Source organism: Fusarium phalaenopsidis (genome assembly GCF_050370095.1).
Source record: "Fusarium phalaenopsidis strain FUZ10S chromosome Unknown contig_32298, whole genome shotgun sequence".
NCBI classification, from domain to species: Eukaryota; Fungi; Ascomycota; class Sordariomycetes; order Hypocreales; family Nectriaceae; genus Fusarium; species Fusarium phalaenopsidis.
This window is the reverse complement of record NW_028145407.1, coordinates 1,945,163-1,966,473: the sequence shown is the minus strand read 5'-3', so window position 1 is coordinate 1,966,473 and position 21,311 is coordinate 1,945,163. Positions and strand designations below refer to the sequence as shown.

The 21,311-nt window shown below is 51.8% G+C and overlaps 8 protein-coding genes across 8 annotated transcripts; 5 read left to right on the top strand and 3 right to left on the bottom strand.

Moving 5' to 3' along the window:
* Nucleotides 1-212: 212 nt before the first annotated feature.
* On the top strand, nt 213-1,214 carry LRP88_07163 (uncharacterized protein; the record flags this gene model as incomplete). Its single annotated transcript, XM_083243698.1, has 1 exon — nt 213-1,214. The coding sequence occupies one exon, from the start codon at nt 213-215 to the stop codon at nt 1,212-1,214; it is 1,002 nt and encodes a 333-aa protein (XP_083100922.1).
* Nucleotides 1,215-2,098: 884 nt separating this feature from the next.
* LRP88_07162 (HET domain-containing protein) lies at nt 2,099-4,452 on the top strand (the record flags this gene model as incomplete). Its single annotated transcript, XM_083243697.1, has 2 exons — nt 2,099-2,594; nt 2,654-4,452. 2 exons carry the CDS (start codon nt 2,099-2,101, stop codon nt 4,450-4,452), a joined length of 2,295 nt encoding a protein of 764 aa, XP_083100921.1.
* A 578-nt stretch (nt 4,453-5,030) lies between these two features.
* LRP88_07161 (uncharacterized protein) lies at nt 5,031-6,482 on the top strand (the record flags this gene model as incomplete). Its single annotated transcript, XM_083243696.1, has 2 exons — nt 5,031-5,322; nt 5,698-6,482. The coding sequence occupies 2 exons, from the start codon at nt 5,031-5,033 to the stop codon at nt 6,480-6,482; spliced, it is 1,077 nt and encodes a 358-aa protein (XP_083100920.1).
* Nucleotides 6,483-7,270: 788 nt separating this feature from the next.
* On the bottom strand, nt 7,271-8,389 carry LRP88_07160 (glutathione S-transferase; the record flags this gene model as incomplete). Its single annotated transcript, XM_083243695.1, has 2 exons — nt 7,271-8,131; nt 8,378-8,389. 2 exons carry the CDS (start codon nt 8,387-8,389, stop codon nt 7,271-7,273), a joined length of 873 nt encoding a protein of 290 aa, XP_083100919.1.
* A 1,014-nt stretch (nt 8,390-9,403) lies between these two features.
* LRP88_07159 (uncharacterized protein) lies at nt 9,404-10,684 on the top strand (the record flags this gene model as incomplete). The annotated part of the gene is made up of 1 exon (XM_083243694.1): nt 9,404-10,684. The coding sequence occupies one exon, from the start codon at nt 9,404-9,406 to the stop codon at nt 10,682-10,684; it is 1,281 nt and encodes a 426-aa protein (XP_083100918.1).
* A 617-nt stretch (nt 10,685-11,301) lies between these two features.
* LRP88_07158 (uncharacterized protein) lies at nt 11,302-12,012 on the top strand (the record flags this gene model as incomplete). Its single annotated transcript, XM_083243693.1, has 1 exon — nt 11,302-12,012. One exon carries the CDS (start codon nt 11,302-11,304, stop codon nt 12,010-12,012), a length of 711 nt encoding a protein of 236 aa, XP_083100917.1.
* Nucleotides 12,013-13,847: 1,835 nt separating this feature from the next.
* Nucleotides 13,848-15,384, bottom strand: LRP88_07157 (uncharacterized protein; the record flags this gene model as incomplete). Its single annotated transcript, XM_083243692.1, has 2 exons — nt 13,848-14,803; nt 14,862-15,384. The coding sequence occupies 2 exons, from the start codon at nt 15,382-15,384 to the stop codon at nt 13,848-13,850; spliced, it is 1,479 nt and encodes a 492-aa protein (XP_083100916.1).
* Nucleotides 15,385-16,221: 837 nt separating this feature from the next.
* LRP88_07156 (uncharacterized protein) lies at nt 16,222-16,863 on the bottom strand (the record flags this gene model as incomplete). Its single annotated transcript, XM_083243691.1, has 3 exons — nt 16,222-16,411; nt 16,487-16,653; nt 16,711-16,863. The coding sequence occupies 3 exons, from the start codon at nt 16,861-16,863 to the stop codon at nt 16,222-16,224; spliced, it is 510 nt and encodes a 169-aa protein (XP_083100915.1).
* Nucleotides 16,864-21,311: the final 4,448 nt, after the last annotated feature.

Genomic DNA, 21,311 nt, shown 5'->3' with positions numbered 1-21,311 from the left:
TAGACTGCCAATTACAGCCCGCTTTGAGAGCCAGGGTTGACATGGACCATGGCCTGAGATGTCCATGCTTCGCCGTGTTGATCAGTGATAGCCGTGTGTATAAGATGACGCCATCCTGGTTCACCATCCGACATTTCCTCTTCATTTCCAAACCCAGCATTGGATTTCAAACTCTTCAGGCCATTTTCTCTGTCGTTCTGACTGCCGTCGCTATGGCGACCCTTGTACTGTCCGAATCTCTTCCCTCTACAACTCTTGCTCAGCTTGAGGTCGGCACATTCCTCGAAAACATAGCAGTGCGCTCCAATGGGGACCTACTCGTGACCAATTTGTGGCCTTCAGCTGCCATGTACACAATCAGAGCCCCATGGGAGCGTCATAATACACTCGAAGAAGTCATCTCTATTCCTTCTATCCAGAGCATTTATGGCCTTGCCGAGGTCGCACCCAGCCGCCAGGGTGTCGAGAGCTTCATTTTCGTCGGCGGCAACTCTACATCCCCAGGAGAGACCGTCACTGGTTCTTTTGGTGCGTGGGCCATCGACTTTGAGTCACCCGGAAACGAAGTCAAGGTCCGAAAAATCAGCGACATGAACCCCCAGAGCAAATTCCTCAATGGCGTCACAGCTGTTCCGGGCATATCCGATGTGGTTCTTGTGGCCGATTCTGCCAACGGCTTCGTCGGTCGTCTTGAACTGACCACGGGAACCTTCGATACCTCGACGTTCCGCTTCCCCCTTGAGATGGATCCGGTTGAGGGTGCGAGGGTGCCCATTGGCGTCAATGGCATTCAGATCCGCAACGAATATCTCTACTGGACCAATTCATTTCAAGCCTGCATCTACCGTATTGCAATCACTCCTACCGGGTTCCCTGCTAGGTATTCAAGACCGGAGCTTATTGCCAACTTATCCAAAGGCGTCAACTTTCTGGACGATTTCAGCTTTGACGTCGACGGCAACATCTATGCATCTACAAATCTTGATAACTCGATTGTCTTTATCGACACCCGATCCAAAGAGTGGAAGACGGTTGTAGGGGGAATTGGAGAGATGACTGTAGCCGGCTCTACATCTGTTACGTTTGGTCGAGGGTCCAAAGATAAAGGAGTCCTCTACGTGAGCACGTCTGGAGCAATTGCGACTCCTGTCAATGGGACCGAGATTGAAGGTGCCAAGGTTGTTGCTGTTGATACTAGGCTTAGAGAAATGTGACAGGGTTCGTCCTGTTGACTTGGCTCTTGAAAAGCACAACCCGCGAGCTTGATAATAGGACGAGGCCAGCGAGCGGCTGATTAGCTTGTTGTGCCTAGTCGACTGAGAAAGAGTGGTTGGGTATAGTTTCTTCGTATCCCTCCCCCGAGGACCCAACGTCCCCGAAATGCGAATTAAAATAGATTGCCGGATTAAATAGAGAAAGGCCACATAGTTTCAGGTGAAACTAGGCTTCCCATACACAGGGCCTACCCTCAACCCCATAAAATTTGTCTTGCTCTCTTCCTCCTGTCATCATCGTCTCCTTACTTATCATCCTCGCATCTTAACCCAGCGTCGTAGTCATATAGCTGCGACCAAGCCCACTATCCAACCCCCCAGCAAGCCAAAGCCTCGCTTTTTGAGAGACGTATAGCCGAGTATCAAATCGGACTCAAGAATTATGGAGATATTTATATAGCCACCCAGACTCGATTCTTGCAATAAGCAGCGCAAGGTCATAGGCAGAATAAAGCGCAGGTAGAGCCCCTGGCTTTGGGGCAGTGCTCTTGCATCGCCCCCACATTATTCCTCCCAACGAGATGTCAGAAATCCCTCTCTGATCGCCCAAGTCAGCCTTGGGAATGGATGTAATAGGACGTTTCGAGTGGCTATGCTTTCTTACCTACTTATTATGCGTGCTGACGCGTCAGATTCTCAGGGGGGTTTCTCCTCGTTTTTATCAATGTCCTCGCTCGGTCATTTAAGAGGATTTTCTTATCATCTCTCTTGATTTAGGTATTTAGTAAAGATACCCGATTTCGACCCAAAATACCCTTTCTGCCCGTCGACCAAGCTCATTTACAAGACCTAGTCATTCACCAAGCCAAGCGTCAGCGACCACAATGTCCAACAGCCGAGACTTTCTAGACCGTTACTGGGGGCGCCCTGAAGCCCTTGTCGTGGAGAAACAAGGCCATCGCTGCGACAACTGCTCGACCATCCAATTCTCCAGCTTCCGCGCCAGAACCTTCTTGGACGAGACTTTCAGACCTGTCACGCTCGTCATGGGGAGCTTTGAAACAGTCCAGAAATCCGCTTTTGCAGGTTGCTGGACCTGCCGGCTCGTGCTCTGCACCTTGCTCAACACTTTAACCACGTTACGCGATGAGGTTCGGCTCTATCAGATTGCCAAGGTTGGACTTCGACTCAACTTGGATGATGATCTGACCGTTCATTGCTGGGCGTCTGACGGCAGCAAGGTTCCCCTGCTAGGCCGTGATGCACTGTTGATTCCACTGAGAGATAGTGATAACGTGAGGGATGAAAACGATGAACGGGACTATGAATGGGTAGAGTTGGATATTGAGCCGTTGAAGATGAGGATGCTGAAACCCAGTGGTACGTTTTCTCTAGCTCAGATTGCTCTCGCAAGCCAGCCTTTTAATGCTAATACATAGACAACAATAAATACGTTCCAAACCCGCCTATAGACGAGCCCGATCTAGTTCGCAGCTGGCTATGGACCTGCAGCGCCTGCCACGACACCTGCCCCGACACATCCATATACTCGGAAGACGGCCCTATGCTGCCCACTCGCGTCCTGGACCTCGTTCACCCGGATGGCCCTCGTGTGATTGATACAAATGGTAAAAAAGGAGAATACGTCACCCTCAGCCACTGCTGGGGCCAAAGCCAGCACAATTACAAGCTCAACAAGGATAACATGGCCTCGATGATGGCCCACATCGATCTCGAGGACCTCCCCAAAACATTTTCCCAGGCCGCATTGATCACCAAGAGTATGAGAATCAGATATATCTGGATAGATTCTATGTGCATCATCCAGCCTACCGCAGGAGACACGGAGGACTGGACGAGGGAGGGTCCTCGCATGGCGGATTACTATCGGAACGCGGCATTCACCATCGCCGCCAGCGTGGGGACCGACAGCAACTTCGGATGTTTCTTTGCCAGGCCAGGAAGTCAAATCAAGGCACGACCTTGGCCTCTGTTCAAGGATTCTGTACAGAGAAAATGGGACGAATTCTCCGTCGCTACGGGCCGCAACCCGGAGTGGCTCCCCGTTATGCAGCCCTCGCCCTCCTCCTGGCTGTGGCAGGTGCAGAACTGCCCGCTCAACTCAAGGGCATGGGTCCTGCAGGAAAGACTCATGTCAAAGCGCATCTTGCATTGTACTATGCAGGGCTTGATGTGGGAGTGCGCCGAGCTGCGTGCTTCGGAGCAGGAGCCCCTCGGTTGTCAATTCGACTACCGAGTTCGGGATGAGGGCCTACTTCAGCTGCACAATGCCTTGGGTCAAGGTGCGTCCTTTGTCACGGATAGATACTGGCGTCAGGTAGTGGAGCGGTTTTCCGGACTTGGCATCACTTACAATACTGATCGACTACCTGCACTGGCTGGTCTTGCCAAAGCCATCCAGGAAGAAACGAAGGACGTATACATTGCAGGGCATTGGAAGGAATCTCTTCTGCCTAGCCTCCTCTGGTTCCGGCTTCACACACCTACCTCAGATCCAGTAAGGCTAATTGATGCTCCGAGCTGGGCCTGGGCATCCACATCGTCTCACATCAAGTTCACGAGTCTAGATGAGTCTGACTTTCCAGCACGTGCTGCAGAAAGCTACAACATCACGGCCAAACTTGCCAATGTATCCGTCCAGCCAAAGACGTTGAACCCGTTCGCCTGGGTGCGTGGCAGTTCACTACGGCTCCGTGGTCGGCTGATGAAATACAGCCCGGAAACATGCCCGACGCTGCAGTCTGCAGCTAAGTCAGCGGAAGAGTGCTGGCATGGTTACCGCCCGATTCAGTCGGCAGTTCAGCAGAGAGTCATTACGATCCCTTCCATGGATGAGAACTGGGATCCCGTGCCGGAGGATGCTGCTGAACAGATGGCCAACATGGTAGCTGACGATAATCTACTACAGTCTAATATGAAGGAGGAAGTGGCGCGTGCTATGGAATCCCGTTCCACGGATGAGATTCGTCAAGGGGAGGAGCGGGACCAAGACACGCTTGTCTGCATCTTTGACATTCCGGATGAGGATAAACACGAGGAACTGTATCTTTTTGAGGTTCTGCGGGAAGTAGGCGAACACAAGAGATTGGAGATATCTGAAGGACTTGCATTGGTTGCGTCAGATGGTGGCACCTACAAGAGGGTTGGGTTTTTCACGTTAAAGACAAAGTCGTCGCTATTTTCCGAGTTGGAGGAGATGGAAGTTGAATTAGCTTAGGTCTACTCCGGCTCTTAAATAGGGGCTACAGAACATATATAGCTCTTTCAGGTCGAGGTTAAATAAGAGTTTGGCTGTTGGTTTTCGGAATAGAACTCTTTCAAGGGACTTGGCTCCTTTCCTTGTGTCGGTAGGCGTTTCCTCTAAAATGGTGTTTCTTGTCTATTTACGTATGCAATAGTACCCAGAAGATTTGATTGTGAGAACAGGGGGCAGCAACTTGTTCGTGATGGTCGGTGTTTCATTACACCTCTAGTCATTTAAGCCTGGATCTCTAGGGTTGTGGAACACAACTGACCACTATGCCAACGGCAAAATTAGAAGATACCTTCTAACTGGCACCCAGGTAATAAGCCATATATGCTACGCAACAGGGGTGAGTACGGTGGCACCTTAGACGCAAGTCGCAAAAAGTGCAGGTGAACGATGCATAAGCAGTCAGGTTCCGACAGCTGCATCTCCCCTCAATCTTGGACCTCAATGAGACACAAACTCCCCTCTCAGCCTTTCCTTGTACTACAAGTTCCCATTCTCATTGGAATTTCTCATTAATTTCTACTCCTTGGGGTATTTCAGCAATGGACGAGTCTAATCATATCTGCGATACATGCAGGGCAGCCAACATTGCCAAGTATCTCTCCAACAACGACCCCATCAGCACACCTTTGGGATACTTCCAGGACATCCTGAAGAACGAGGATTGTACACTATGCAAGCTCATTGTCAAGGCACTGAGTGTCTACACCCGGAGCTATTGGCAGCCGGGAAAGTACCCCGTCGAGATGTGCTATCTCGGTAGATTCAGCGGCAATTCAACCCCAGGAAGACTCGAGGTATGGTTCCACGCAACGTCCAAGACTCTTCCAGACGGTATTTGGGGACACCACACCGTTCTCGGCCGGCTAAAGTGCCTTGACAGTGTTGAGCCACGGGTCCTTCAACGACTCAACTACTCGCTAATCAGGAGCTGGATGGATGACTGTACAACTCGCCATGGGCCAAAATACAATCCGCCCAGCCCTAACAGTGACTATCTACCTCTGATACTCCTCGATGTCAAGCGAATGCGGCTCTGTAAAAACGACCGGCACTGTCGGTACTTGTCTCTCAGCTACGTCTGGAGCAAAGCGAAGCAATTCACAATGGTCAAGAGCAACTTTCAGGAGCTTCAACAAGACGGTGCCTTTTGAAGAATCCGTGATCAGTTGCCTCAACTGATAAATGACGCCATTGCCTTTGTGACAGGTCTTGGAGAGACCTATCTGTGGGTTGATGCATTGTGCATTGTGCAAGACGATCCTGAAGTCAAGGAGCTCTACGTTCCATGCATGGATAAGATCTACGGCCAGGCTCTGTTAACCATCGTCGCCCTAACTGGAGTCGACGCCAACTGTGCACTCCCTGACGTCGTCGCCGGATCTCGCACACCGTCGCAGTCACCTGTGCAGCTGGGATCCCTGATATTGGTCCCTGAACTGCGAAGCCTTGCGGCTACGGTTGAATCGTCTACATGGCGAAGCCGAGGTTGGACATTTCAGGAAGGAATACTTCCTAAGAATCGCCTATATTCCTCCGATTCTCAGGTTTACTGGCATTGCTCTGTGTCGAACCGCTCAGAAGATGGTGAAAAAAGCCCGGCAGGAGAGCTTTCATCTTGGAGCATGAACCCGTTAGAACGGCAGGTCAGCAACGGCCCCAGAATGAGGTTCAACATCTACGAATCACTGGTCAAACAGTACACTCGACGGACACTGACATATCCATCTGATTCTCTGAATGCGTTCGTCGGAATCTTCTCCGCAATCAAGGACTCGTTTGGATGGCGATTTGCGAGCGCTCTACCAGAAAACCTGTTCAATTTTGCTCTCCTGTGGTCACCAATGTGGCAAGACCGACTACGACCAAGGGAGCCACTGGGTTCGGCTTGCAAGTCACCTACCTGGTGCTGGACGGCTTGGGAAGATGACATTTACTGGGATCCTTGGCGACTTGACTCTTACGCCGGAAAGCGTGTGACACTCAAGCCTTAAGTGAGGGATTTCATCATAATGGACAAGTTTGGAGGGCGCAAGATTGTCCAAGAGGATCCCAGTTTCAGAGAAGCTCTCTCTGATTCTTCGCCAGCCGTCGCCGAAGCATCACAACTTGCGACATTGAACGAGAGCTCTACTAATTATGCACTGACTTTTGAAGCTCCTAGCCTAGGGGTCTATATGTACACAATCTCATCACCCCGCCCAGAATTCTCCAGGACATTGTCGCGCCCCTTCTCGGACTCCTTCACCAACACGTTACGTAGCCAACTTTGGATCTATGATGCAGCAGGGCGTCATTGTGGAACACTTAGGGGGTTCACTTCATGGGAGCCTTGCCCAGATTCCGTTTATGAGTTTGTCCTACTCTCACGCAGCGACCAAGACAAGGTTATTCAGGCAGATGTTGACGGCTATCGCGACCATCTACCCCTGGAGTACCCCTCGGCTGATAAATATTATGAAGAGATCTTTGATACACACATTTACCAGTACAAGAGTTGGTGGGCTCTGAATATCCTGCTGGTGGAGCGAAAGGGAGATTTGTCACAGCGGCTGGCCGTTGGACAATTGCATGCCGATGCTTGGGATTCACCAGCCAGAACACGAAGAGTTTATTTCTTGTTTAGATGTCAACTTTGGGATTTCCGAAATCGCTCAAAGACTAATTAACGTACACTGGAATATCAAAGTAAGACATTCATGAGACAGCCGTGTGCTCTCAAGCTGTGAACCACACCTGATAATAGCGCCCATCATAATAGACAGACACTCCAAATTGGAAATCACCTTGCATCAGACTCCTTCAACTCAAGAACCAGCACCTCTGGCCCCTTCGGAATAATCAACGGACCCGTAATACCCAGAACCCGCTGCCTTGAGTCTCCATATCCCTGCTTGTACTTCTCAATCCAAGGAAATGTCGTCTTCTCAAAGGCACCATGCGTTCTTTCACTCTTGTCCCAGTACAGCCTCCTTAGCCATAGATGCAGGTTCGGATAGTGATCTCTGATGGTGCCTAGGTTGCACATAAAGATGGGGTTGTACGCAACGTCGAACCGGACAATTGTTGGGAAGAGTCGGATATCGGCCTCGGTGATGTTGTCTCCTAGGAGGAATGGTCTATCGCTGAGGATCTTCTCTAGGCGATCCAGTGATTGGAATACTTTGACCACATTCTCCTCATAGGCGCTTTGAGAAAAGGCGAATCCACACTTGTAAACACCGTTGTTAACAGTGTGATAGATCCAGTCATTGATCTCGTCGATTTCCTTTCGAAGGTTCTCGGGATAGAAGCCGCCCCCAGGTCGATTAACCTCTCGGTCCTCCTCTGGAAGGAGATGGTCGAATTCCGTGTAGAGCATGCGAATAATCTCGCTGGATTCATTGCTCACCATAGTATGCGTCTTCTTATCCCAGAGAACCGGCACCGTGTATCGCCCCTCGTAGTCCGGGTTGGCCTTCAGGTACAGTTCCTTGATGGTGCTGAACCCGTAGAGGGGATCCTTGGGAAGAACGCCATACTTGACAGACTCGGGATCGTCGGTGAAGAACCAGCCGTCTTTGCCCATGGATAGTGAGTTGATGTAGAGATCAACAATATCTTCCAGTCGCTTGAGGCTTCGCACAACCATGGTACGATGGGACTGCTCAACCGTGAGCTAGTGACACGAAGCCAGGATAGACACTTACCCATGGGCATCCTGGACTGAGATAGAGGGCGTATCGGCCCTTTTCCGCAGGGAATCTCGATCCCGGCTCGTTCGAAATAAAATTCCGAAAGGCGCTTTCAGTTCGTTCAAATCCTCCGCCCGCGCCAGGCTTATACCTAATGTGATCTTCCTGTTTGTCACCATTAGCTTGGCCAGTAACCCAGTTTCAGCACCACGTACTGAGTCGCTCATGGCGTATATATTATAGGACCGATTAAAGATGTACAATATGGGTACACGTTCTGCGGAGAGCTATCGTGCAAGGATATGATCCAGTCGCAAAGAAAGAGGGCCTCCGCAACCCTTTTGATATACTAGGATAACCGCGCGGTTGTCCTGCGGGGAGAAGAATCACGTCATTGTCATCTTTGGACAATTGTCAGCAATCTGACAAATGTTGGCCCCGAGATCAATCGGATTAAATCATCATTACTTCAGCAAAGGGCCGGGGTGGGTTAACCGCGCGGCAACTCGGAGGGTTCGGAAGCATCAAACCGTTGCCCGAAGATGGGGTACATACCTTCACTCACAGCCAGACTTGTCCTTTCAGAGGCCAAGTTTCATCGCCACGGTTCGAGATCAGTGCAGCTGCGGTTATTGTTCAGTTGCCAAGTTTCAAGACCCAGAAACTCAAGCATCCATGTGTCAAGCGACTATCTATCCACCGGAAAACATCAATTCGCAACGAGATATGTCAATAATCAAGCCGTCTGCTTTTGATTGAGGGGGTGTTACAAAGCTAACCATCACTTGTAGGGTGTGAGGTGCATGTTAACAACGGGGGGGTTAGCTCACTGGACTATCGAGGACGGCAACGTGCATTGAAGATGTATTGGAACAAGCAGTTGCTGCATCAAACTATTAATATACCCTATTTGCCCACCAAAAACTTTGCGAGGTGCCGAAATTTGCCCATGTGGCTGAGTTATCCCGGTATGGTGAGTTGTTTGATGGGCCCAGCGTTCACGAATCACTAGCCTGGTTCTATCGCAGTGGTTTCCCGATGCAGTATGAGATGAGACCTTGAAGTCATGGATCGTCTGAAAATAGACTAGGCAGGCCACAGGCAAGGATGTCATCTTACATCCAGAAAGGCATGTGAGTTTCACGTGACGTGAATGAGGCAGCAACTGCAATCATGTCATGGACAGTAATGAATCCGTCATCCCCAATCGTCTCCCAATAGCTCTACGCTTGCCCCTAATCATGGCGTCTAATACATTTCACCTCTTCCCCAATCTCCCCAAAGAGATACAGGACCTGATTTGGAATGCCGCTGTGCGCCCTGTCCCAGGCACGAGGTATGTGCACCGGTTCATGGTCTTGGGGTCCCAGGAGCCAGAGCACAGTTTCTCGGGTCATCTTCTGGATTTTACTAGTTTTGGCGTGACTTGCGCTGAAGATCACGACTTGAACGATCACACAGAGGGTGGGGAAAATTCAGCTGGTGAAAAGAGCAGCTCATCTGAAGGAGAGAAAGAAGGTGGTGTCTTTCATGAACCGGCTTCGCCCAGGTTTCTCGTTCCAGGCAGCTGTACCCTGGCCATACCATATGACGCCTTAGATGGCGGTCCTAACGACTCTGTCTACGCTTTAGATAGCGGCCTGTGGATGGCCTGCAAGGCCTCGCGGGCCGCCATGGAAAGACGCTTCACGAAGAACGAGTGGTGGTCAGAGGCTGAATACGAAAATGCTCCAGAGCGTCTCGCGACCTGCGGCGACTACAATCAAGAGAAGGATGCTACTCACACGGCGTCGTACAAGAACTACGACGATGAGTACACGCACATCACTATAAATCACGACAGAGACCTCTTCTGTTTGGACTCCCGGCACCTAGGTTCTCTGGACTGGCTCCGATACTCCGTTCCCGATTTCCCAGCTTATATGGAGGTGTCCGAGGATGGCGGTTGGGTAGCAAACCCGAGCTTCCTGGGACCCAATATTGCCATCGACTATGACCCCTACATGTTCGATCAATGGCTCCCAGCCAGCACGCATCTTCGGCGACCAGACGTTGAGTGGAACGCCATGCATTTGAGCCACATGGTGGAGCTATTTCACCACCGGGCAAAGAGAACGTTGTGGTTCATCGACTACAGACTTCGACCTATTGATCCAGATTACGCAAGGCGTGAGATCCTGTCTGGAGAGTCTGTGCTGCGTTCATCTGATGGTCAGGAGCGAGCAATCTTTCGCTCCAACGAACTGGTGCTCATCGAGGCGAAGCCGGAGGACAGGGACAAATGGTACATTGACACATCGGGCTACCAGTCCCGAGGCGCCATGTACACGGCATTTGACTTCTTTAAGCTCTTGGCTAGGTCTGGATATGGAAGCTTGGAGATAGATGGGTATCGTCGATTGCGAGTTCTGGCGTGCCAGGCTGCGCCGGGTAAGACCCTTCGACCAAGACTGTCGGACGCGGTTGTATGCCCCAGAGATTCGTCGTGCAAGTTTTGCGGTCGGACAGATGATGTCGCTTAGTCGTGGCGGGATAAGTCTGCAGAGGCAAAGGCAGCTGAATAGCAGAAGGGGCAAGCATGTGTAGTTTGTTAGAGGATTAGTCAGTTGGAACAGCTTCGTACAAGGATCCTTGATCCAAAGAATGTGGCATAAATCTCAATCTCAATTCTTCTCAACCAAAATTCACCGCCTCAATTGCCGGCCCAGCCGATGAATGACAGGCAGGATTAAATGACACGACTCCCAAGCCGTTGGGTCAGGTACCAACAAGAACAAGAAGGATGCGCCATGTCGTCCCTGCAATTAACCTCGTCCAGCCCTATAGCGAGGCCCCGTCCCTTCGCTGTCGCGGTTCGCGAGGTCGCTCGCCCCTCGCTCCGCCCCGCGACTCGTCGGCCGAGCGTCGATCGACCCCACAGGGCTCTACAGGCCAGTGTCGCATCAGATACACCAAGGAATCGGACAGGGAAGAGGCTGACGTCGCTTTCGTAGATGAGCGAGTGAATTGTAAATTGCAGTCGAGCCAATTGTGCATATAAACCTCAAGATGTCTCCAGCTTGGCAGTAAGTCAATCAGCACATTTCATCATCACCTACCCACATTTACACACTCACACTTACACTCCAACATCTTCATCATGGTCCAATTCTCCTTCAAATCCTCTTGGGCTCTCCTCCCTCTCCTCGCTTCCCAAGCCCTGGGATGCGGCCCCATCGAAAGAGCCGACAATGACACCTCAGAATACCCCAAGAACCATCTCGGCAGTGATGCCGCCTCCGATCCCGCCACGATCGGGTACAACATCAACCACCTGTGCCTCAACGTCAGGAATCTGACTGCAAGCATGGACTTTTACTCTCGCGTCTTTGGCCTCCGCGAGCTCTTCCGCCTCGAGGCCACAGAGAGCTACACCATCGCCTACATGGGCTATAGCCACGGCGGCAAGAACGGAACAGGCTACCAGACCGCACTGGAGCTCAACCGAGAGAAGAACAACGCCCAAGGCCTCCTCGAGCTTATCCACATCGACGTGCCAGACAACTACCTCCCCTCATCAGGCGAGCACCCCAACACATTTGGCCACGTCGGCATGATCGTCCCCGATATTGAAGCCGCCCAGGCACGCCTCGACACATTCCCCGATGTCAGAGTCCTCAAGCGCACGGGAGAACCACTGTCCTTCGGTACTGAGATTGGCAATGCGACCAGCCTTTCCCCAGCTGTTGTGGCACAGCTCAAGCCTGTGGAGCAGGCTGCTCTGATCAAGACCCTGAGCCAGCTGAACTCGCCTCTCATCTACGTGACTGACCCCGATGGAAACCTGGTTGAGCTGCAGCCCCAGAACTAGCAGCCTGCCACTGGGAGCTCTTGGGATTACGTTAACTATTTACATGATGTACATGTTGAAAACTTTTGAGGGGCACTGGGTTGCTTGTGTCCGATGTATTTTACTTCTTTAGACGGACATATTTGGCAGAATTTTGATGAAATGTTATGCTTTGAGTCTTGATTAGTTATTTCGATAGTCTACGTGTGTTTCGTGAAAATATCATCTCATCAAACAGGTCAAAGTCATGTCCCTGATACTCTTCTCTTCCTCTAAAACACACTCCAAGTGGCAACGGATATGAAGCAGCAAGAGACTGGGAAACAAGGCCCATTTTACTCCGTAGACATCCTCCACTTGCCAGACCCTCAGACAATCTTTTTGGCTTGGCCGTTACCCTGTAGCCAATGTTTCGTAAGCCAGTCTTCCAGAAAGGGTCACATATGGGTGATGAGATTGACACATCTGAAGCACACCAAGTCTCTGAAGGCAAGAAAAGCGGATGCTGGCGTGCCGCCAGGTATGCCGCGCGCGTCCAAATGAAAGGATTCACAAGTGAGGATGAAGGATTTGTGTTTCGGCTAAGCTAGCCGGATCCTTGGGGATCCCTTCATAACTGTTAGTGGCCCATACTTCCTTCTGCATGAAAGAACTGCGTCCGTGCCTGGATTTTTGGATAAAATATGCCAAGCTCATAGTTCTTACAGCACGGTGAGTAGTCGTCTTTCGGCATTGCATTCTTATCTATAAGCCAGGGCTCGGTCAAGCGATCCTCTTCGACACCCTCGACGTCGTTGTCAAAGCTCGTCTTCTACAACCGATGGTTGGCCCCCAGTTCGTGCATTGTGAACTTGGCAAAGCTTTTAAAACAAGCCCTTAGCTACATGAGCAAAGGCGCAGTTATTGACACATGCTGGCATTAAGACCCAATGCCGAAAAACACCATAACCTATCCTCCCAGTTTGTGCATGGCGTCGTTTTGGGGGCTTTTGGAAGAATCGACACTGTTTATAGACACGATCGAAAAGCCCACGTACTGTCTCGCGGTCACAGATTGCCACGTCTTGACCCCCATGCTCCCCTTCCCCGGCACGCCAGACGACGACGAAGAGAACCAATTCACCATCCGGTTCGAGTTGAATCTTGGGGCAGTCACAGTATCAACACAATGCAAAACAAGGCGCCCGGTGTGTGCACCTTCCAGGTCCAGCGCCGAGCTGGAGGGTATTCTCATGAGTTCCCCGAGGGATTCAATCCCCTAACTCCAAACAGAAGGGCGCCGGTGGTGTAGGGGAGTGATCTTGAAGGGACCTACTACACCCATCTTCCAGACTTGAGTTCTTTCTCACTCGCTATCATAAACCACTACAAGCCCACGCTTCTTACTCGAGTGTGTCTATGTCTGTACATAGCGAGCTCCTGGCTCCCGCTGACTCTCGCTCCTCGACGAACACTGAAGCCTTATGCGGCGATTCAAAGCCTAGGGTTGTAGGAGCTGAGATGCCTCTCCAAAGAGCAGGTACAGCAGCTAGCAGACTCTCGTATACCAGCGGAGCTCTCCAAGCAGTCAAACTATGCAAGTTCAAGCCAACATAGAAGAGCGTCAAGAAGAAGTGCGGGAGCGTAGGAGAAACACAATCATGCACCAGGTCATATCGTTCCATGGGAATACTAACCAGGGAAAGGAGCTCCCGGTTCGATGTGAGCCCGAATTTGTGTGCGAAAATCGCTTGAGTAATGCAGCCAGATATCCGATGGAACCAGCTAGCTTGACTCGACCGCAAGGGTTTCGCCTCGACTTTTTATAGTCTGAGGTGTTTAGAAAGCCGATCCTTAACCCTTAACTGCGTTCTAGATCAGTCTTTGATCAACTCCCATAGCTTCTTTCCAGGTGCGTCATGGAGGATTCCAATCCATGGAAACGGTCGGAAGACCATCCTGACATCTTCCCATGTCCCAATATTCAACTCCTCTGCCATGTCTCGTATTTGCTGGACAGGAAGCTGCTCATAGTTGTCTTCCGGTAACAACATGGCATAAACAAAGACGATCCAAAACCATAGGGCTCGGTAATCATCGCCTCTCTCCAGCAAGACTTTGCTGTCAATATTCTCTCGGAGTAGTTTTTGCAAGAGCCCACAGTTGAGGCCTCGTAGGAAACTCGTCGGCCACGTTATAGTTGCCAAGAATGTCAGAAGTCCCAGATGCCACATATCGTCGAGTGGATCGAGGGGTCTCTTCTCCCTCAGCGGCGCAAAGTCTATCAGGCGTTGCCACAGCCAGATCAGCACGTCTTGATACTGCAGAGCAACCATCTTTGCCTTTCCAGGTTGACGGCACAACGCTAGCATCTCTCGCGTCATGTGCCGTAGTGGCTCGCACATCTGGCTCAGGGGATACCTGAGGATCCTCGCAGCCGTAGGGCCGGGAGTTGCCGCAGTGAGTCCTCCAACTCCATACCGTGTGCGAGCGCCCAGGGAGATGGCGAGCTCGATATCAGTGCGAAGTATTTTGTGAAGAAGTGCACGATTAGACTCGCTGATTTCTGGTAGTCCACCTCGTAGATCGACGAGGCGTTGGAGACCGTCCAGGTGCATGGAGCACTTGGATGGATCTCGGATGAGTTTAGAATGGATGGCAAGGGAGACAATGATGGCGATGGTTGAATCTTGTGGAGGCGTAGGTTGCATAAGCTTGGGATTGATGAGACGAAGAGTTTGTGAGAAATGGCGTGTGGCTTCGAGAGGTTCGCAGTCTGGTTTGCGGAAGAGGTTGAGGTAGGTTGCCACCATAGCGAGCAAGCAGTGAAGGACTATGAAAGTTCTACCATTAGCAAGCGAATTCGGGTGACGAGATTGGGAATAACGCACAAGCTTGGTCAGAGACCATGTATTTAAACCATGGTGACCCGACTTGTTCGGTTCTAGAACAAAAGAATGAGGGATAGATGGCATCGCAGACTGCTGTGTGAACTACTCTATAGATCAATGGTTGCTCAGCCAAAGAGCGAGGTGCTGGATACTTACATTGATACACCATGTATCTCATCGACTGGGTAAACTGGATAGGAAAGGCAAAGTATGTATACTCTTCCCCAGCGAACGGGCTCGATGGCGAGCCCAGCACATCATGGGGCACAATCTCTGGAAAGATCAACGTGCTGCCATCACTATCGACGCGTACATCTCGTTCCCGTCTAGCAACGACAAGTTCCTCAAGCTTCTCTTTCTTCTGTACACCTTCAAAGATCTTGGGCTCTTGCGCCGCAGCATGCTTACGTCCGCGACCTTGGATAGTCCGCCCTAGGTTCTTACCCTTCATGACATGACGGCGGATGGCCTTGCGGGAGCCGGGATCGCTTGCGGTATGGCTATCGACAAAGTGGAACTTCATGACCACGTGAGTTCGGTTACAGAGGAGAGAGAGATGAGGAACGTGGTGTGATGTTGACATTCATGGAGGAAGATGACGAGGCGCGGCGGTGAGATTGTGGCAAAACGCGTTAAAGTCCGTAAACGCCGATACTGTGGAACGGACAGAGTAAGAGCCATCATGATGATCAACCATCGCCAACATGATGGTAAAGTTGACAATGATCATACAGAGATGAAAATGAACATGGATAGCGATGATAGAATAACCGTATTTGATGATGAGGGTATGTGAGGTTGATCGATAGACGAGTTCAACATCGGCAGCGACGACAAGGACACGAAGGGCTTGAGTTGAAATCCAGCCTCGATCGGTTTCCTGGATAGTTTCGGTGAATGAAAGACTGTTTTTCTCATATCTGTCAGTCAACTTTCTTACATGTAATAAAGCCTCAAGTTATTAGGGACTTTGTGGTATATTGATTCTTGGTCGTCATGGCTGACATGGACAGCCCGACAACACAACAATGCCAACAACAGCAATCAAAACCTCCAAAACGCGACAGAAAACGAGAATCCCTTGACCATATCGACATGATGAAAAAGGAGGAAAGCTCTCAAACCTGGAGCAGTCTGGGAATTCCCTCAGCCGGCCCCTGAGACATATCCTCGGCCCAGATAGACGCTATTCCGAGGACTACCACGGTAATCACCCAACCTTAGCCGCCAACTTGGCCCCCGGTAAAATTTCACAGAGGCCTCTCCAGCCGGATATCCATGTCCCCCTCGCGATGCTCGATTCTCCTAGGTTATCAAAATGACACACCGACACTGTTCGATAAGATCATCACTCTAGACATCAGACAAGATTTTCCAACAAAGGCAAAGGCCGCTTCTCCACAGCGTCGCCACCGGCGTTCATGAAGCCGGTGTGTGTGGACGGCCTCAGCGCAACGCGATGGAGGCAAATGTAACCGCTATTGGGTTTTTGGCGTTCTTGCGTCGGCATCGCCATGTGCCCAGAGCCTGACGAGACCAAAGGGCCAGACCTGCATCCCCCATGTCGCAGCAGATGGTGTGGAGGCGTCTCATCGAGATGATTGACTATTGGGGAGGGGGCTTGCTGCGTCTCGACGAGGTTCCTTGGTTTGTTGGCTGCCTCTAGGAGGGATCGTCCCATTGTGGCCCTCCTGTAGCAGAGGCGCAACCCCCTCTCGCTTGTGCCGCTATCCGCTTGATGCCGCTCAGTCCGGGGAAGAGTTTGGGGCAGCAGATAGTCTGCATCTCGACACTTGTCGAGTTAGATCCAGACTGTTCCCCCCGGACTCGCCCTCGACGCTTCCCCGACCTCTAGTCGGTGCACCCCAACATCCAACCAAGCCGCCGCATGGGGCGCATATCGATGATGCAGCAGGCCCTGTGAATGGCTGAGACGGTCCGGAAGTTGAATTTCTCGTGGGGATGATCTGTATCGGAGCTTCACCGAGGAGGGGATCGTCATAGGCGGCGTAGTCTAGAGTCAGGAGTATCAAGACAAAGGATGAACCGAAACTGGACCGAAAAGGCCTGTGGGAATGCTCCATGTCTCCGTCTATATCAACCATGATTGGGGAGCTACAACCGAACATAGCCAAGGTCCGACAGAGCATGTCTATGAGACAGGGCTGGCAGAGTAGCCACGGGACATGACTTAAGATTTAGACATCTGCCACTAAAAATGCCAGCGAGATAATAACTCAGGGAGAGCACAGAGCACAGGACATCAGCCTAGGAACGGGTGGCAACCCTCCCAGCTTGTGAGAGGCTGACGGCCATGTGCGAGCTGAAAACCATGCCTTGTCTTGGGGGTATGGGTTGAGGAAGCCAACTAGCGAGAGGAGGAGGAGAAAGACTAACGGGGTCTCCCTAGGGGTTTGGGGGTGGCTTTGAGCTAACGAGTGAGGAGAGAAAAGGAGGGGGAGATGAGAAAAAGGCGGAGAGGGAGATGGTGTGCAGGGAAGGAAGAATCTTTGGTTGACCGCAGTTTGCGCCCAGAGGAGAAAAGAAAGAGGGGGAAGTTCGAGACGCAATCCAATCTCTCAACAACCCAGGGCCCAAACTAACCGACTTGGGGGAAATTTCCCGGAGGCAAACGAGGTCCTCCGCAAAATCTAGATTTCACTTTTCTTTGATCACCCGCCTTGTCGAGTTGTCTCAGGCCATAGGCGCACCGGCTCCTTCGGATCAGGGCCAAGACCAAGCTGCTGGGAACGACTCCAATTTCAGTAATACACTGGCAGGGTTACTTTGGGATGGGATATCATCAAGGTTGAACAATCGTTCGATTCAAGACATCGCTTCGGCACCGAGAGAGAGAGGAAAAAGAAACGAGAGCGGCGAACGACAGCATCCACACACACACACGGACATTCGTGTTCGTTCGCCCATCCATCCATATGCAAAGGACACATGCCAGAAACGTGGACATGGACTTGCGCACACGCGAGGAATGATGCATCCTTGTAAGAAGTTGATGGTGTGTAGGCTTATCTCGACAACAACACAACAATTTTTGACCAAGCGCCCTGAGCTAAGCAGGCAGATCGTAGGCGCATCGCGTGCCATGCCTTGGCCACGTTGCTTATGTGCAAAGAGCAACTTGCAATGCATCGGCGCGCATTGGGACATCCAACTCAAAAAAAAAAAAAAAGAGAAAAAAAATGTGGCGGCGCCATCCCTCTGTCCGAGGCTGCCTAGCTGCATGCAAAAGAGAAGGAATAAAGAAGGATGGAAGCCCACAAGCGTCTAATCATGGAGGGTTGAGTGAGAGTAGAGCGTCCGAAACATGACGGGATATTGCCAAGACGGCATGCGGATGAGACGTTGAGTCTGTGCGTGTGGCATGGGCGGAATTTACCATGAACGGACAGACGACGGAACCCGAGCTTTGAAGCCGATATCTACAATGTAGGGTAGCAGTGCATCTCGAGTCAACAAGAGATTTTGCAGGTTGGCAGCAATGGAGGGGGGCTGTGAAACGTGGTTATGCGGGCACATCTTTTTCAGGGCATCTAGGGTTCTCATAGGTTGGGTTGTAGATGATCTGAGCATACAGTAGCGCACTATCAGTCCTGATGATGCCATATCGTGAGCATCACTTCTCAGAGGCAAGAATCGTCAAGAGTCAGAAACACCCCCATGGTCGGCCACTCAAGAGTCAGGCAGGACAGTTTACGCACTCGTTATCCAAACCATCGAGGTAATGCCAAGACACAAACGACCCAAAAGAGGCGCCTCGACCGGGCGCTCTGCTCCAGTCCAGGCTCTCGGCCGCGCGCGTGAACCGGGATTACATATGCGCGCCTTCGTACCCACAAAAGGGCTGCATAAAGAGGAGACCCGGGAATGGGATGCCGGTAGGCTGGGGTAAAATAAGAGTGCGGAGTAGTGGAGAGGGGCCACAGAGAGATACCGAAGGGGTGAGATTCCAGATGTAGATGCAGATTGCACATGGCCAGATGCTGCGCGCCAGATGGGCAGAGATTTCGGGGCCCGGTACTTGACTCATCGTCAGACCATTGTACCCACCGACACGGCCCGCATGATATGGAGGCGTGACCTGGTGTCCCTGTGTCGACATGGTAGTGGTGGTTTCCCCCCATCTGGAGCTGGGAGCGAGACAAGACACGGTTGGCACGGGCGCGAGAGAGACCAGGGCAGTCTGGAGCATGTGCGCGACGAGATCTTGGGGCAGAGAGTGAAGATGCATGGCATCCAATGTCTCGTATCTCAACGACCGTATCTTTTATCACTACTTGACTCGATAAACATACCTTCTATCTCTCCTCTTCACCTCGTGGATAGATACAAAGAGCGGTGGAGAGAGAGAGAGCCAGTGGGGACATTTAACCTTATCTTCCACCTTATTGAACCACCTTAATACGACGGCAAATGAGGAGAAGACGCAATGTGATGACCCAAGATTGGGTCCCTTTGGAGGTTTACCTCCACTTTTCACTCAACAAAAAAAGCAAAGACCGGCCCGCTCAGACACAAGGTACCTTGTCGGGCGCTGCGTCAACGGGCGGGGGCCCTTGTACCCTCCATCTTTTTCGCTTTCTGTTGCCCTGTTTTGTCTTCCCCCCCTTTTCAGAGTTTTTTGGCCTTGGATTTTGGGGGAGAATTCTTTGTACGTAAAGCTTGTTTTTACTTTCCCCCGCTTGCAGCTTTGGGGGGATGGAGGGAGAGCACGCAACCTAAGGAGCCAGCGCTGAGGAGAAAGGAGGTCCTTTGGAGAAAAATGCTACTCTGACCTTGTCATTACCGAGGAAGAGTCTGCGGACGTGCGGAGCTCTACAGGGTGGCTTGCTACTCTCAGTGGTCAAAGTGCGTATGTGAAGCCATCGTCATGTGCAAAATAGCAGAAGCATCAAAAGCACAAGGACAAAAGCAGGTTCCAGGCCAAGCCGGCACATCCAGACCCAGGCTTCCCCGGAATCTTTGTTTGCCCCCTTTCCCCGGAATCTCTCAATAAATCTCTCTCGACCCCGGATTTTCCTTTCACGGACCCGGGATTCTACGGGTCTGGGGCAAGTGGGAGCATGATTGCATTCTATCTCAGCCTGCTGACCTTGGTTTTTGAGTGGCAGACAGTGTAAGGGCCCCAGCAGTGGTCCGGTCCACTGACGCAGCAGGCCTCCACGCGCTGAACCACTGGGAGCCTAGGCACCGTGCGGGGCTCTGGGGGCGCTGGGCTCAGCCCCGAACTGGGGTCCTCCTTGAGCGGCACAGACTGCACGACCAGGCCAGGACTTTGCATTTAATCCTTCATCATTGATTGGATTGGACTTGGGATGCTTGCATTTTCAGGTTTCAGTGGGTTTCCCCCGCAAAATTGGTCCCCGGCCAATCTCATCTCGTACGCCAAGCCTGGGGTAGGAGATTGGGCTTACCAAGATCCCCCAAAGCACCAACCAACCTCTGCCACTCTCTCTCATCTTCCTCACCTCCATTTCTCCTCGTTTCCTCTCACCCTCTCCGACTACTCTCTAGCCTTTCCTTTATGCTTATTCACTCACACCTCCCTCCAACTCTGGTTCCCCTCATGCTCCCTCCTTCACAAGACACTAAGGCCCTTCGCCGCGTGTTTCCCATGTGGTGGCGCCCACTTCCCTCGGCGATCGCGCCGCCCGCTGCGAGAGAACAGACTTTTCCCTTGGGACAATCTGTTTGACGCCAAGCGAGGGGTACCTGGCGCCCTAGGTCGAAAAGAGAGAGCTTCCATCCGACCGATGTGAGCTACGGCTGTCAAGATAGCCGAAGCCGTTGAGGCATGCCCCCGACCATGGTGTAGCTTTGCGGTTGAGGCTCTTTTCGCGTTCCCGCTGTGTTGCAGTGAGGCTACTACGTAGAAGCGCAGTAAAAAGCTTGGCCAGAGCTCGGCAGAGCAAGGAGCGCGGCGATTTTCCAAGATCTCGAATCTAGACTTGTGTCTGGGCATCTGCTGGGCATCTACTGGGCACGTTCTGGGCATTGCTTGACAACTTGAACTCCCACCTTGGCAGAAGCTGTCAAGGGGATCAACATACCACCTCGTACCATCTTCCAGACGCCTGGGCCCAGCATCACAAGCAGCCGTATCTACGGATTGCTGCCCTCCTTCCCGCCCGCCGAGCGCTGCACGACACAGGGATACCAAGAGTTCTACACGTGGGAATACGCTCAACTGTGCCTATATGCAGCATCTTTTACGTCGTAGAGGATGCGCTGCCATGTGTCCCCATGCAACTCTGAGCATGTAAATCCGCCCCTTCGCGGCAAGCAGCCACGAGACCCGTTGGGATGGCCCGGGGGGGCAAACGCCTCATCTGGCCATGTACAGAGACACAGTCTCGGTCAAAGGTGACGTTTGGGAGGTGACGTCTCTGGGGAAAGGAAAGCTTGGTCGCGGAGGGGTGGCACGGCTACAGG